Source organism: Ruditapes philippinarum, unplaced genomic scaffold, assembly GCF_026571515.1.
Source record: "Ruditapes philippinarum isolate M1 unplaced genomic scaffold, ASM2657151v2 ctg598_1_1_1_1, whole genome shotgun sequence".
In the NCBI taxonomy this organism is placed as follows: Eukaryota; Metazoa; Mollusca; class Bivalvia; order Venerida; family Veneridae; genus Ruditapes; species Ruditapes philippinarum.
The window spans coordinates 435,990-453,453 of NW_026859523.1; the positions used below are offsets into that span (position 1 = coordinate 435,990).

At 32.1% G+C, this 17,464-nt stretch overlaps 1 protein-coding gene across 1 annotated transcript; it reads left to right on the top strand.

Annotated features, from left to right (window-relative positions):
• Nucleotides 1–4,981: 4,981 nt before the first annotated feature.
• On the top strand, nucleotides 4,982–17,139 carry LOC132756848 (uncharacterized). The gene is made up of 5 exons (XM_060747991.1): nucleotides 4,982–5,562; nucleotides 6,141–6,262; nucleotides 14,289–14,438; nucleotides 15,001–15,172; nucleotides 16,253–17,139. The coding sequence occupies exons 2-5, from the start codon at nucleotides 6,166–6,168 to the stop codon at nucleotides 16,845–16,847; spliced, it is 1,014 nt and encodes a 337-aa protein (XP_060603974.1). The 5' UTR covers nucleotides 4,982–5,562; nucleotides 6,141–6,165; the 3' UTR covers nucleotides 16,848–17,139.
• The last annotated feature ends 325 nt before the right edge of the window (nucleotides 17,140–17,464 follow it).

Consider the following 17,464-nt stretch of genomic DNA (forward strand, 5'->3'; position numbering starts at 1 on the left):
GTACTTCAAAATGTAGCTATAATAAAATGCAGTGCTTTATCTATTATTTTTCAACACACATTTCTTATCCCCAATTATCCCCAATTAAATGAGCCATTAAGCGTAAAATGCTACCATTTTTTATTTTTTTAAAGTTCCCTGTTACAATTTCGAAAAAGTTACACACTGGACATTTACCTACGAAAGACCGGTAGGGCCATTTCAACTTCATGAATTCACGATTTCAGCTTCGATAATTCACGACTTCAACTTCACGAATTCACTATTTCAACTGCATGAATTCACGATTTCAAGTGCGCTAATTCGCGATTTCAACTTCATGAATTAACGATTTCAACTTCACGAATTCAACTTCGTGAATTCACGATTTCAACTTCACGAATTCACGATTTCAACTTCGTGAATTCTCGATTTCAACTTCATGAATTCATGATTTCAACTTCACGAATTCACGATTTCATCGTCATAAATTCACGATTGAAACTTAGCGAATGCACGATTTCAACTTCATGAATTCACGATTTCAACTTCATGAAGTTGAAATCGTGAATTTGTGAAGTTGAAATCGTGAATTCATGAAGTTGAAATCGCAAATTCGTGAAGTTGAAATCTTGAGTTTGCGAAGTTGAAATCGTGAATTCATGAAGTTGAAATCGTGAATTCGTGAAGTTGAAATCGAGCATTCAGGAAGCTGTAATTGGGAATTCATGAAGTTGAAATGTCCCCACAGGTCTTTCGTATTTACCTGAGTCATCTATTGCTTCTGCTGCATTTTGGCAATTGGTACACTTATAGTTATTTGGAGGTACCACTTTTTACTGTTTGTTAACTTTATCTCATTTTATTTAACATTAAGTGCTATTTACATTAGGTTATAAGAAGGGAAGTACAAAGCACCGCGAGATACGTAATTTCCCTTTATCATCACAAGATTTGTACGTGACAAACAAGGCCCACGTTAATTAATGATACAGGTCCTTCTACTGTAAATATCTTCGATTGGATTAGTGAATTTGTAATACTTTTAAGTTGACAAATGATTCCACATTTGGATACCCACGGCCGAACCATTAATGTACATGTAAATTAACCGTATGTATCCGACGATTTCCATACACACCAACTTACCTGAGTAGTTCAAAAAGCTTCTTACTAAAGGAAATGTTTCATGTTCATATTGAAATTGTGATAAGACGATATTTATGGTGACCCATGTAATCAAAAGATGATTTATATTACGTAAAAATTACGTCATAACTTTGCCGTTAAGATTTAGCACTACGAACCTTTTAATAGTTTTGAAAATAAACATGTACATTAGATTTATTAAGCCTATTTGTTATAATCAGTAAATGATCAGTATACATAAATATCTGATGATACAATAATTGAAAAGCATGAAGATGGAATGTTGATAAATTATTGTTAGATATTTCCTACAGCTGTCTAGATAAAATATTTAGATGATACATTGTTAAATTAGCTAGGGTACAACAAAATTATTCAAATTATTGATACTCAATCGTATAAATAAATATTGTATTATATCTGTTTCTTTTTTTTATTTAACTTTAACATTTTATCACATTTTTGTTGCTTTGTATATACACCAATATAACTATTACGCATGTCTTTATATTGTACACGTGTAAAATAACGACACTGTTGTAAACGGCACATTATGCCTCGGAAACAAATAAATTTTAACTTCTTTAGAAAGGACAAACATGAAATTTATAATGTTTAAATTATGTTTTTAGAGAATGTTAATGCTTGATTTCTGAACAAGCAGCGAAACAATTTGTCATAAAAGTAGCAAAATTCCAACAAAGTAGTACTTTGACTGATAAAAGCACTCAAAGTGTTTTCAGTGGTAAAAAAACGACAATTTTATGCAAATATATTTTCAAATAAACAAGTATAGTCTAAGCTTAAAGTTCGTCCTGTCATTTTTCTGACTGTAAATAAAGTCCTATTATGCCTCAGAAATGCTTTAATTTTTTCATTAAAAGCTTTTTCATTTTGATGTCCTTTTGTAGTATCCAAAAAGTAAGTCATTGGCCATTTACCAGAACGATCTTTTTCATCTGTTGCTTTTTAGCAATAAGTACAGTTAAAGTGAGTACATCAAAATACTACTTTGTTTACTATTTGCTACTTTTATGACAAATTATTTCCAAATATCGCCACATTCTTCAGGAAATAAGCATAAACATGCTCTAAAACCATTATTTAAAAATTATGAAACTCATGTTTGCCCTTTCTAAAGAAATAAAAAAAAAATGTTTCTGAGGCATAATGTGCCTTTCAAAGAATTGAAAAATCGAAGCGTGATTTATGTTGGTTCTAATCAACAAGCATCCTTGTGCATGTACATATTGAGCAAACATTGTGTTTCAAATCAAAGAAAATAAGCTAACTTCATTCCACATGTGGGTCACAATAAGCGATTTAAATTTGGCATTCAAATGTTTAATAAAAACTCCAATCTTTTGTCTCAGAGGTAAAGTTTGCAAACTATTATTATTCAATAGTAAGTGACAATGTAATATTGTCAAAGCCATTTTACATTTTATTTTTGAATTTTGAAAAAAAAAAGGATTTTTACCAAAGAAATGTTTTGGTGTAATTTGGAACGAACGTATTAAGTAGATCTATTTAAATGTAAGAAAGTATTGAAAACAGAACATGTATGAATTCCCACAAGCATAATGTTTTAGTTATGTTTTTCAAATAAAGTAAATAAAAAGATAAATATATATAAATATTCATGTCTTATAATTGAAGTCGAGTGGCGATCCTGAAAATATATTCCTCATCATTTCTATATACTATATCTCATTTATGTCAACCTTAACCAGAACGCTGTAAAGATCTTGTTAAAAGATATGCAAGTTAATATGATATAATACCTTAAGTGTAATTGTCTATCTTGTCCTCTGCAGATCGAGCATGCGCTAGAAAATTCTTCACCCTGTTGATTTTGCATAGCATTTGGTTGCGTCGTAAAAAGGTTTATAACTAAATGCAAATACAATGTAATAAAGAATCGTTCAGTATATGAAAAGAAAGACATTTTGGTATTTAGTTTTGTTTTGTTTCAACTTTCAAATGTATCGTAATGCGCAAAAATAAATTATTATAAGTTATTCTCGTTCAAATCTTTCTCTTCCTTCAAAATATGGTTATTAAGTAAATGGATACATAAAAATGAATACATTTTGTACTTACATTGTATCATTGTTTATGTTACATATTTATCATTAAAATGCTTTAAACAATGATTTAAACAAAAACGCCAGTAAACATTTTTTAATCTGATTGGAGTTTTAATTAGAACTACGTCATTGTCCATATTGAGACAGAGTTTTAAAAACGTGGCCAAAATGTCGTCAGTAAATTCAGCGAGCGTTCATTTCACCAAAGATTGCATGATTTTACTTTTTTATATATCATGTATTTTGAAAAAAAAAATGAACGAAGGAATTAATTTACAAAATGAAATATTACAGACAACAATGGATCATTATTTCCACACATAATATCTTCCTTTCAATTAGCAGACGGCAATACAGAATCAATGAAACACCGGATGCTCGCGTGTTTGATTTCATATCGCTTATTAATAATACCAATTAATAACGGTTCTATGATATGTATTTTACATGTACAAGTACAGTGATTATTTTTCATCAAACAATAATGTATCACGGTTGCAAAAGTAATGGACATATAGTAAAGAACGTATTACGACAGTACTGAAAACTTGGTTTATGCTGATACTAACGATGCATCGACGTTTTGTTCAGTTAATGTAAACAAATTGTCTTTTCTAACAGCTTAATTAAGGAAATTGCATAATTTAGAAGGGCATCAATTCATTAAACATATTAAGATAAGCTAATAAAACATGACGACACAATTATAGCAGCTTAGTATTATCTACAGTTTCACGTTACAGAATGAGCAGTCAAGCTAGGGTAAAGTTTAGTCCTAGAAGTGCCCAGTTATCGTACAAGTATCTGGATTGTGGAAGCCGAAGAGAATATGAACAATGTCAGGATATAAACCTACAATCTCTACATATATCTAGTATGATGTTTCACCTAACGTAACAGAGGCACGATCGTGAACTTCGTTTCAATATGGTGGCTGAAAATAATCTCTTATATCTACTTGAAATGCCTGTCAAAGTATGTACGTACAACAGCAACATTCAATAACTATTCTTTGTTTCGGTATTTTATTGTTCTTAATAAGTTATACACTAAGTTGCGTACATATACGCATACATGCATGTCTTATGTATTGTAGATTTACCATTTGTCAGTTCTTGTATTATAATGTAAACTGTTACTTTGCTCATTGTAATGTATGCTGCCTCAAAACTTGTCGAAAGCATATAGTTTCTGATATTAGAATATGTAGACAACATTGACAGGCAAAATAAAGTTCTTAACAGTCTTTATACTTTAAACATCACACTTCTGTAAATGAAATCATGTATATGAAACATCTTTCTCTCTCATCATTCGTTATTTCGAATCTGCTTCTGTTTCGTTTGACTAGTCACTTTTATGTTAAATTAGATAAATTGTTCTTTATGAGCAAAATGTTAATTTGTGCTATCCCTTGTCACAAATAATAAGTCCGACACATAATGGGGATAAAGAGAAATTAATACAGAAACAAAAATAATTCGTCAAAGTAAGAAGCTGTTTGTATTTCTGAAGTAAAATAATGAACGCCAGATGTTGTGTGCTTGTTATTGAGTGAATTACTGTAACATTGTATTGAATGATTTACGGTGTTGAGAACTAACAAAGCTGTTACAGGATGCATTTTAGAAAACTTTCACATTCTGAACTCCTACAGATTTGAATAAAACATGTGTTACTTGTGAGAAACAAATAAAATGCCCTGGATAAATAGTTTTATCGATTATCTACATGTAATTGTTCATAGAAAACCTGCAAAGTATTTTTAAAACTCAACATTCGAACCAATATTTGAATAAGGTTTTGTTTCCCTTCAAACAGTCCATAAACCTCTCCAAGTAAAGGTTTGAAGAACAATTATCAATAGTTAAGCTTGTTCATAACAGTTTTATTATATTTAAGAAAACGTTATAAATAACATAAACGCCATAAAGGAACCTATCATATCGAGAATGTGTTGTAAAATTAAGTGATTTATTTGAGTAGGACAGTTATCATATTTCTAGTTTCTTCACAAACAATAAATATCTAGAGCCGGTTGGTAAACGTAAACTAGGCAAATAATTTTATTGGCCTAAGTTATTATATGGGGCGAGTCAATATCATTGATATTGTCGATTAAATGAACTTGTTTAACAATTTCTCTGTCAACAGATCTGAATCGGATGTGAAGCAAAACCATTCATTTGCTGAAAACGTGTGTTTAACTTAAAAGAAAACCATTTTCTGTTTGTTTTAATGACATTTGGTCAATTATTGAGAGCTTGAAGTACACAAAATGCCATCAAAGTTTGTGCTTTTATATAATCAAGGAAAATAAATTGGAAATTTATTTGCTCATAAAGTAAGTTTGAATATTTTTTCTCTTCTTTTACGAAATGTTTTATACATATAAAGGGATTATTGATACAATGTTTGATACAGTAACACATAAGTAAATTGTCTACATGTTAATTATATATACTTGCAAATAGGTTAACTCATATCTTGATTGTCTAAACCATTAACTAGCTTGAAACTATCAGATTGCCCTAGAGTAGGCCTTAATTTACAAACTCGCTCATTTTTCCAGTCGTAGAAAACACTACGTCTTACACGTCTAATATAATGTTTATGTCATCGTAATACATAAAGAGCGGGCAAAAGAGCAATGAAAAAAGAAGACCAGGTGTGCAAAACGTTTTTTTTTTTAAGTCAAAACATTGTTTTATGAAATTCATAACAGTACTGAAATAAATCTTTTGATAAAAAGGATTTAATAATTGAAAATTAAATATGTTAAAAGAGACATACTCGTTATGTTTATTAAAAGGAAGTGTTTAGAGAGTCCAAACTAGTACAAGGATAGGCATTAATATTTTAGTTAAAACATATAAGAAAGTCTTTGATTGCAAATTTAAATGTTAAAAATTCTATTTTCAGCTAAGATAGTTAAAGTTGATAAGATATGATACAGAAATGTGTATCCGTTCTTCAGCTTCGGGTTCGAACGTATTGGAGAACAATGTGTGTTTTAGTGATATTTACTCTGACCGTGTTTATAGGTAAGTCTACCTTACGTTACCCGACATTTGAATCACTCTATTGTTTACAAACATTTATCTGCAATATCTATATTTGCTAAACTGCCAACGGCCGCGCATATGAGCGAGGAGTGTAAGTCAAAAGCAATAATTATTTCTTCATAATAAATTGGGATAGGTGATTAACCAAAGGCCACTGGGTTTTTATAATCACCATGTTACCATAATACCAAGTGTCAGCTTTAATCGACCAATACAGAAATAAAAGTAGGACAATAAAAGGATATGTACATTTTGTCGAGATGGTATTGCAACTGAATTGCATGTAATAATTGAATGTTCTATATAAGACACAATAAGGAAACCATTGTTATAATTTTCCCATTTTATCTTTGAATTGTTTACTCGTATAATAACAAAACATTAAAAGTTTATGTGCCTATTTGGCCACCAAGACAGTCATATGACAAGGTAACTAGCAAAAACCTGCTGTGATATTGTTTTATAGAAATAACATGTTACATATTAATTTAAGATTTACTATGCTCATCTTTATGTGAAATACTTTTATTGCAAAAATTCATTGAAACATAGGAAAATCTTGCTGAATTGATTTTTTATATGAAAAAATAATGCATAAATAATATTAGGGAGGCTACATTACGTATTGTTGGTCAAGTTAATGTGGTGCCTTTTTCAATTATCAAATTTGATCACAATATATCTTAAAGAAGCACGTATCCAGAGTCATGAAAATGTACACATGTATCTAATTTTACAATAGGACAAGACGTTTCTCGTGAGAACGATTTAGAACGATTTTCTTGTCTCTTATAATTCTACATAGATTGACAATTTTATGATATTGTTTATATATACTATGGGTGAACATAAATGCAACATTAATTAACATAGTAAAGAAATGAACGTAACACGCACCTTTAATTGCTGATTGCAGTCACATAAATAGAACCAAGTTGCTAGAACGATTTTCAGGCCAAAATGATATGATATTGCATGAGGTTTTAATTTTCGGTCCGAAAAAGAATTTTGTTTCGACAGCAAATGTAGTTTTAGTCACAAAGATGTCTTACAGGTTATACGACTCAGTATCTTGATTATTAACCCGAGTCTCTAAACGAGGATTATATTGTAAAATATTGTTTATACACACCATATAACATACCAGACATCTCTTTAACTTATTTATAGTCATCAGTTAGAACATGATATACAAAATCCTGTGAGGTAGCCAGTAGGATTTCTATTACTGTATGTTTGAGAAAAAATATCTAGACTTATAACATATCTTAACATTGTCTTTGTAAACAAATGTATATTCTTTTACCTGATTAAGTATCATATTGTATTTTGTGTTATCATGATCAGGTGACATGATAATTGTTTATTTGCATGGCGATGTACCATGTCTATTCTGTTCTATAATCCAGGAGAATAACTTTACTCGATTATAACCTCAAAAGCGACTTTATAAACATGCGGTGTAACACCGCACTTCGGGGTCCAACGCGATACGCGTCATAAAAATGAATTTTAATGATATTTTTACGTTATACGAGGGTTGTCAAAAAAATTCGTGCACTGCAGCTATTGTCGTGAGAGTTATTAATACAAAAACATGAATTATATATCACTTGAAGGGGAAATCTATCTCAAATAAGAAAACAAAAGAAAAGGCCGTGTAACTGGCTCGTCGTGAAAACGAATCGTCATACAGTTACCTTGGTAACGTAATACCGGCGCACGACAAAACATTGGGTTAGTTCATTACTTTGATGCATCACAGTATCCTTTAAACACTACGTATAAACGTCAAAATTCAGGGTAAAATGTGTGTACGTATCTCTGACGTCACTAGAAAATATGACGTTATTTGCTCTATTGTAACGGTCGTAAACAAACATGAATGTGTGGTCGTCAATACTGTCATTATGTGAAAATTTCAGTCGGTAAACGTTTGGAAATACGGACGATCATCAAATTTTGCGCATCTTTTGGTAAAACACAGACAGATACCTACAAAGAACTTAAAAGGGCTAGCAGACCAGTTCAGTGTCACGAAGGCTCGTTTTTTAAATGGCACAAACGCTTTGTAGATGGGCGAGAGTCGGTAGACGATGACAACCGGTCAGGCAGCCGTCCGTCCGTAATGACGACGCATGTGACGAGGGTTGTCCAATATATTTGTGCACTGGTGGAATATGTTACATGTACATAGTGTAGCGTGTACCGAGCTGTTGATTAATTATTCAAGTGCTACAAAATAAAATGATTTTAAACCACAAGATTCTCAAATGCAAATATATAATTTTTCTTGGGATACTTATCCGAAATGATTTGAAATATTTTATATAAATTTTCCTTCTGGTTTCTTTACCTTTTGATTATATATTAACTTAATAAAACTCTAGAAATTATAAAATGCAAAAATAACAATCTTCAACTAATACTTAAATAATCCAAAATATATATTTCAAGAAGCAATTAAACTCTATTTACTCTTACTTTCAAACTAAAATTTACATTCCTAAACCTATCTCTTATTTCTAACTTTCATATTTCAAATCAACAAACTCTAATCATAAAACGTTCAAAAACCGATTCTTCAAATAATGTCTTCAAATAAACTCTTCTCTGTCAAACACTTGTCCAAGAGGTTTTACTTAGGCAATAAGGTATTTTTAGCACCAGTATCTAAGATGCCTGGCTACTAGTAAATACAATATTACCTATATCCAACTCTTGCAAGGACAACAGGCAGACTAACTACTTAAATCATAAAATATTTTCTGAAGAAGTAAAGATATTTTTAGCACCAGTATCTAAGATGCCTGGCTACTAGTAAATATAATTACAACTTCGATCTTAACGGTCCGAAGCCAAAAACAAATCTAACCAAAAATATATTTCTTAAAATAATTTATGCCCAAGGAATTTTACAGAAATCATAAAACGTCCTTAGTACCAGAAATCTGAGATTTTTGCGTACCAGTTAGTATTTATGAATTCGTTTCCACTCTCCAACGGACAGGACCAGACTGATTTTTTTTTAAATGCGTTTATTTAAGGTCGCCGCCGGAAAGCCCATATGGGCGACCGTACACACAAGTCGGGCCATCCCGCCGAGATTTTTTCGTCGATTTTTTCCAGCTTTTATTGGTGGAGGAAGACCCCAGGAAGACCCCAGGTGCCCCTCTGGGCATTATTTCAGGCACGAGCGGGCACCTGGGTAGAACCACCGACCTTCCGTAAGCCAGCTGGATGGCTTCCTCACATGAAAGATTTCGACCCGAGTGAGGATCGAACCTACAGTGGTGAGGGACCAGTGATCTCAAGTCAGCGACCTTAACCACTAGGCCACGGAGGCCCCTAATGAATTTTTTACAATGAACTCGCTCTATTTATATGCTTGTGAAGCATCATCTCCGCAGTGAAGAAAAACAATCATTTTGATTGGCTAAAATAATAAAACGTTTCTTGAAACTGATTTTAATTAAACCTTATAAGCGTCTGTCATTTGAAGTAAATTTCCATACAAATTACTGTAAGTAAACTAGCAATTCAAAATATAAACACTTTGGATGATTCTCCTAACGTATATCTTTTTGACTATAAAAACAACTAAAATACCTACTCTTTCATGTCAAATTTAATACATAACTTTTTTTATTTTTTAATACAAATGGCGAGCTTATAAAAAGGGGAGGCAATCAAATTTACTACAAAGTACATTTCCGTCACAATAGGAACAATAAAAACTACAAAATACTTTGCATCACTTATTCCTCTATTGACGGTTAAAAAAATGACATAAAAAGCAAATGCCACTTTACAAGCAACAAAGAATTAATACAATAACAGTAATGAACCAACCCAATGTTTTGTCGTGCGCCGGTATTACGTTACTAAGGTAACTGTATGACGATTCGTCTTCGTGACACGCCAGTTACACATATTTTTCTTTTGTTTTCTTATTTGAGACAGATTTTTGCTTCAAGTGATATATAGTTAAAGTATTTTTATCAATAAATCTCACGACAATAACTGCAGTGAACGATTTTTTTGGACAACCCTCGTATAATGTAAAAATAAGTAATGAAGTAGGTAAAATATATAAGGTCGGATACATATAACAATAGCAGACGATATTAATTTCATATTGTTTTATCTAAGGATTGCATTTTGCTATTTATTATATTTAGTTATATGTATCACAGAAAAGAGGCATTAAAGTGAGATATGTAAACATATTTTGTGTGTATAGAGTGTAATATTACGTTCGATAACAAATTATTTAAACTGAAATAGTGCTATTTTGTATTGACAAGTTGAGCTAATTAAAAAGATTGCCCATTTAAATGGTGATCGACCAACAGTTGGTTTCGGAAAATGTTTAGGATAAAATATAAAACTGCCTAGAATATAAAAAAGACTACCCCACTTTTTTATAATTTGAACATTCCTGTGATATTTCAATGGATATTTACATACATTTCCTTTGGTCGCGTGATTTATTTATTGATAATCCGAAGAAAATGATGAAATTGAAAGGAATTGTGTTGCAAATTATAAACTGATTTTGACGTTCACATGTTCAGTCACCATTTCACCTGGGCTGTTAAACTTTGCTGGTGCGCTGATAATTGTAGTGGTTGTGTGACATTTTTTTTCAGTCACATTAAAATCCAGATCCTTATATCGCAGGATCTGGTGAAAATCTGAGTTTTACATATTTCTATATTTTTCATTTAGTAAATATTTAGATAAAAAGAGCATCGAAACACGAGACTGATTTGGGTACGAAGGGGTGAGGGGTGATAGTAAATCAGATTGCCAAGTAGTTTGATGTTCCTTTCTCTTTTTGGTATCATAGGCAAAAAATGAAAAGTAATTTCCCCTGTCGTCCGTGATATGAAACCCCCATAAAAAATAACCACTGTGCATGGGCATCTGATTATGATTTTTAATCATCATCCATTTCCCCCTGTCAACATAATTTAAAATTAAACCAGTTAAAACGGGCATGCTTTTATTCTTATACCGACATGTAAGTAAGAAGATATTAAATTATTAAATATTATCAAATAGCCGCTCAAGTATGGTCTCGTGCTGTACATTTTCGTCTACATTATATTCCACTCGTGTCATTTCGGTTTTAGTATGAAGATGGCGTACAATTGGCAACAATAAAATAAAAGTATTTGCGACACCTAAATGTGTATTTAAGAATACTTTAAATCTCACTAATAGCTGCAGTTACTTTCTTAAAATAACATGATTGATATCTGAAACCATAAAGATTTCAGAACCACAGATTTTTTCCGAGATGGCAACAAAAATACGTGTTTTAACGGCATTTACTGATGGAGTGATCATGGTCATTCCGTGCAGATGTAAACTGTTTTACAAACAGTATTTTGTTTCCAAAATTTAATCAATTTTACAAGCAATAATTTGTTTCTAAAATTTCATTAATTTCGACTTTGTTGTGATAAATGCTTCCGAGGGATCACCCTTTTTCCAGATTTTTGTATTTTTCAGTACAACAGAGGTCAAAAGCCGTGTGGCAGCCGTAAAAAGTTGCCTCGAAATTCACTTCAGTGTTGTGATATTTTACTGTTCCTTCAAGATCATTGATTCCAAAATTCAAGTGTTGATAATTGAAAACTGCTCAATCCGGTGCTGGGGGCGTGAGGGATGTTGCACTCTTTCATTATCTCTCATGTGCAGACTCAATCAAACCGAGTATGCAGTTTTTATGTAATTTTGCTGTGATCATAATTTCCGATGCATCGCATTTAATTTCCTCATGCGATGCCATGTGGTCCAAATATTTAGAAATATCGTAAATTGTGAAATAAAATTAAAATAAATTAACAGCAGTACCCCTCACGCACCTTTTCTCTGATAAATGTTACTTCTAACTAACTTTTTACAAGTCATTAAAAAAGAAATATAGAATTGTTTGAAAATAAGATGTAATGAGATAATATTTAATGCATTTATTACATTGTCATCAATGTTTAATTTGTTGTCCAATATGACACCAAAACTTATCAAGTAAATTGCAAATGACTGACAGAACAGAATGCTATTGACAACATTTTTTTTAGAAATACATGTACATGTACATTTACAATTGAAGAAGTTTGTTATAAATTCACAATTTTGTAATATTTAAAGTGGTAAAATTCTTAAAGCATATACTAGTAAGCAATATCTTTTTAATTACTGCTACATATGAATTTTAATGACACGGAGTACAATTATTTAATTGCACAGTGATCTAAGTATCTAAATATCGATCGCCATCTTGAACACAAACATTTTAAAATATCAAAACCACGTCTGAATACCGAATAGCGCATATGCTATGAATAAACAAAAACTATCAACGCCTGAATCTCAGGCTAGTTGGACCCCAGAGTGCGGTGCCATAGGGCAGTACTATAATTATACTGATAATGTCCTCTAATATCTAATACACACTGCCACTGCCAGAAGTGAATTTTTCTATAATTTACATATTTGAAAACAAAAAATATATACCTGGAAATGAGTGGGTGAGTGGTTTTAGAGAGAGTGCTTGAACATATGAGTGGATGAGCACGTGGATATGTGAATTTGTGAGGAAGTGAGTGAGTTGTGGAGTGAATATGTGAATTTGTGAGGAAGTGAGTGACTTGTTGAGTGAATATGTAAATTTGTGAGGAAGTGAGTGAGTTGTTGAGTGAATATGTAAATTTGTGAGGAAGTGAGTGAGTTGTTGAGTGAATATGTGAATTTGTGAGGAAGTGAGTGAGTTGTTGAGTGAATATGTGAATTTGTGAGGAAGTGAGTGAGTTGTTGAGTGAATATGTGAATATGTGAGGAAGTGAATGAGTTGTTGAGTGAATATGTGAATATGTGAGGAAGTGAATGAGTTGTTGAGTGAATATGTGAATTTGTGAGGAAGTGAGTGAGATTTTGATCCAAGTAGCATGTTTATGGTTACCAAAATGTAAATGTATATCAAACATCTAGCCGAATAAATGATAAATGTCCATGCCACCTATATTACATGCAACATAATAATGGGTGGAAGCTTTGATGGAGTCGGTCCGTATGTTCCTTGCCCAGAAGGAATATGTAAATGGTTTATGTTACTTGGTACGAACATTCCCCATGACCAGTAGATAGCCCTTCTTGTTTGTTTTTTAAGTTTAAGTAGATCACTTAAAGTTGACCTCTAAAAGTCCGACCTATAACTAGGGGATGTTTTCGCCTACATTTCCAAGATTTGATGTGGAGGTCGGTCATGACTACGAGATGATGTTACAAAAACATATTCATAGGCCATTATATATCCTCATTTTGGTGCAAAGGGTGAGCAATTTAATACATTATCAATATTATAACAATTGAGCAGGCTTAATTCGTAAACAGAAACTTCTTAACGTGAAGATCACACAACGTTGCACTAATACCGATGGATCAACAGCTTGTTTTTCCCAATCAACAATAATATTGATTTATCGTTTGTATATTTTCCCGAGCGACAGTAATATCAATTTCCTTATTTTTCCGGATCGACACTGCAAGTGATTGTTTTTCTCGACCGACATTTGGATCATTTGCTTGTTTTTCTCGATCGACATTTCGATCATTTGCTTGTTTTTCTCGATCGACATTTGGATCATTTGCTTGTTTTTCTCGATCGACATTTGGATCATTTGCTTTTTTTCCTGACCGCCACTAATTTGCACAGATCATGTATTGTTTTTCCCGAACAAAACTGATAAAGAAGGAGCATAATTATGCTTTTTATCAACACCTTTTTGTTTACTTACATTTCTATGAAAGATTGTTTTACCGTAGTATACCAGGACACTCTGACTTCAAAAAATGCACATAAAGAAATATTAACATGTCTGCTATAAGGAAGGATTATCGTGACTTGTAAATCTCTGCTCAAGATAATTTACATATTTTCACTATAAGGGAAACATAATCTATATATTTTCCAAATATTATTCTATCTTTGCAGTTTGGACAATATCATATGATGTGTTGACAGTAGCTGGTGACGTCAAATATCCGGTCCAAACTGGTGCTCGCAATATTGCAAAATCAATGCGCTCAAGTTTGTTAAATATCTTAAATATATCCGACACTGGCAGAGCAGGCTCTTTGGCAGGTGAGTAAGTTGTACTTTTCACGACAGAAGCTTCTCAAATAAAGGATAATTTGCAGTACGTTATAAATACTTGAAACTTTTAGTTCATACAAATGACTCGTATTCCTCTTTAAACTTGCTAACTGCAAAATATGTCTGTACTATCCTTCGTTTTTTTGAACGGATCAGTCATCAATTAAAAACCCGTGTATTATTGATGAACTTCTTGATCTAATTGACTGTATGTGGTAATCATTAATACCGTACTTAATTAATATGGAATAGAAAAAAAAATCATCAATGAATGCCCTAAAAATGTTGCAGACTCGGTTTGATTGAGACTACTCATTTCATGGGCAGTACTAAAAAGTGCAAGCTACCGTCCACCCAACCAAGTCCCACACGAAACTGGCCTAAGCAGAATTCATGAATAAACATGAAATGTTAAAAATTTTCAATTCACTAAAAAGGAAGTAAAAAAGAAAAAAGATAATTTAAGTGTAAAGAAATAATGATTGGTTATATCGTGAACTCAATTATTATTGGGGATAAAATATTTATATTTATGTCTTTCTTAATATAGAAACCAATTTCACTGGTGTTGTTTTATTGACGTATATGAGAAGTGGATCATCCCTCACAGGAGAGATTCTACAACAAAATGAGCACGTGTTTTACGTGTTTGAACCTCTACGAGTTCTGTCACATCTGGTTAAAACCAATCAACCTGTGCTATGGTTTAACGGGACAAGAAGGTTTGTCATCAAATAAACGACAATGTTTCATTTTTATATACTAGTACATAGCTAAGTATAGAAAATAGGCATGATCGAAATAGTGATATTTATGAAACTTGCGGAATGGTGCATTTTTCCAAAGTCCAAAGGTGCCAAGTGCACTAAATATATAAAGTTACCGCCTCCAATTATTATGTTAGTATTAAAAGTTCGTTACAACTGTTTTTAAAGGGACTCCAGTAAGGTTTTTGATATAAAAGTTTGGAAATATTTTTTCAAGATTTTTTTTAACTGGATGTAGGTCTGGATCAATAATTCGTGTTCACAGTTTCAGATTGTTTGCTCACTCCGTTTTACTGGGCTTTCATTTTTTATGGTGCAAATTATCCCCAGATGAAAACTGTTGCAACGCTTTTCACCAAAATCAGCCAAAAGAAATCATCGCATTAAAAATCGATTATCAATTAAATATGGAGTATTGTTGTATATTATCTATTGCTTGGTTTTCCATTTTCAGTGCACCAGTTGATTTTGAATGATTTAAAAATGTAATCAGTTTAGGCTAGTGAACCTCAGTGCAGTCTCTTTAAACATTTACAAAATTGATTCTGTTGGATATATAGCGATAATTATGAAAATGGTAAAGTGCAGAAAATAAGAAATCAGCATAGCTGTGTAGGTACATACCTTTTCTAATACGTGTTATTTACCACAAGTCCCTTCAGGCTAACATATTTATTTAAATTTTGAGCGAACGCATGACCATTTCATATTGTTCATTATTTCAAAATAGAATCCCTTATCAACGCCTAGAAATGGTAAAGAAAAAAATGAAAATATTGTAGTCTTGGTTTGTCTTGGTTTGATTTTGCGTGTTGGTAATCCGTGTTCAAAATCTCATTTAAATAACAGATAAAAATCTCTTGCTCTACTGAAGAAACATAATCAGGTATCTTAAGTAGGGCCATCAGGTGTTGTCTCTAAAAGCTATGACAATAAAAGCGTCCTGATGGATAAGTGATTCGTTGAAAATAAAGAAATGGTTTATTTTTAAGTGCATTTTAAACCTAAAACCGTGCAAATACTTATTTGTTTCAGTCCTGTGACAGCGTTGAACATAACAAGTGTGAAAAAGCAGACGTTAATTGGATGGTTGACCTGTAATTTCTCCTTGGTTCCATCGCAATCGTTTGACGACTGGTATTTTCTCTCTTTCGGAAAGAAAACAGATGTCTATAACAATTGTATTTTTAAACACTTTGGTATAAGATACAATAATCATTATCCGAATTCTTCACAGACAAGTTCAATCTTACATATTCGGTTGTCAGCAATTCGTAGAGGGGAACGTGAAAAGTGTTTGCAGAAACTACAAAACACGTGTTTATCTTCTAAATTTAGAATAGTTAAAACAATACGGACGTCTATGAGTTTAGCAGACGAAATCTTAAAAGATGTGTATGGAAGTAAAATAATACATTTAATAAGGGACCCTCGGTCTACAGTTTTGTCACAGGCGCATTATAGTGGTTGTCCAGGCGGGAAAAGATCCGTGGTAGCGTGTTCAAATTTTCACTGTAAAAGAGTGGATGATGATACAGAATTTAAACAGAAGTTACTGACAGAAAAACCGGCACGAGTTATATACCACGCTATACGAGCAAATATCCTTGAATCCAATTTCGTTTGCTAAATCTTTATACAATTTTATTGGAATGGAGTTGTCAGAAGTGATCAGTAACAGTGTTTTAATGATCACCACAGGTCATAATATAACAGGATGTAAAGTTTGTGAACAGTCTTGGCAATCAAGAAATAAATCTTATCTTATTGCCAAACAAGACAATTATGAGACAATGAACAGTCATTTGTTATCATACGTACAAAGTGTGTGTAAAAATACAATAAAATATTACGGATATGAAATCTACAATGTTAGTCATCGAGAATTTCTTAGTTATAATATAATAAATGTATCAAATGACAAGCCTATACATGTATAACATAACCGGTTTGTTTGTTTTTTACTGAGCACCATCTTTAAGCAGTATTTTAGGTAGCGTGTAAGTAGCCATGCTACCGAACGAACATCCATTTGATGTCCAGTCGTTATTATGTAATTTGGATTCATCACGAATTAAGATGGGACTGAGCGATAATTTACTTTATCCCAATGGCCCACTCCTATGTTATTATTTTACCAGCACAAAGAAAACGTGGTTTTGTTAAGTCAGCCAAAAACTTGATATGTAAATGAGCATCATGTTATACAACCATTATTCACCCATTGATAATTTTTCGTCAAAACAA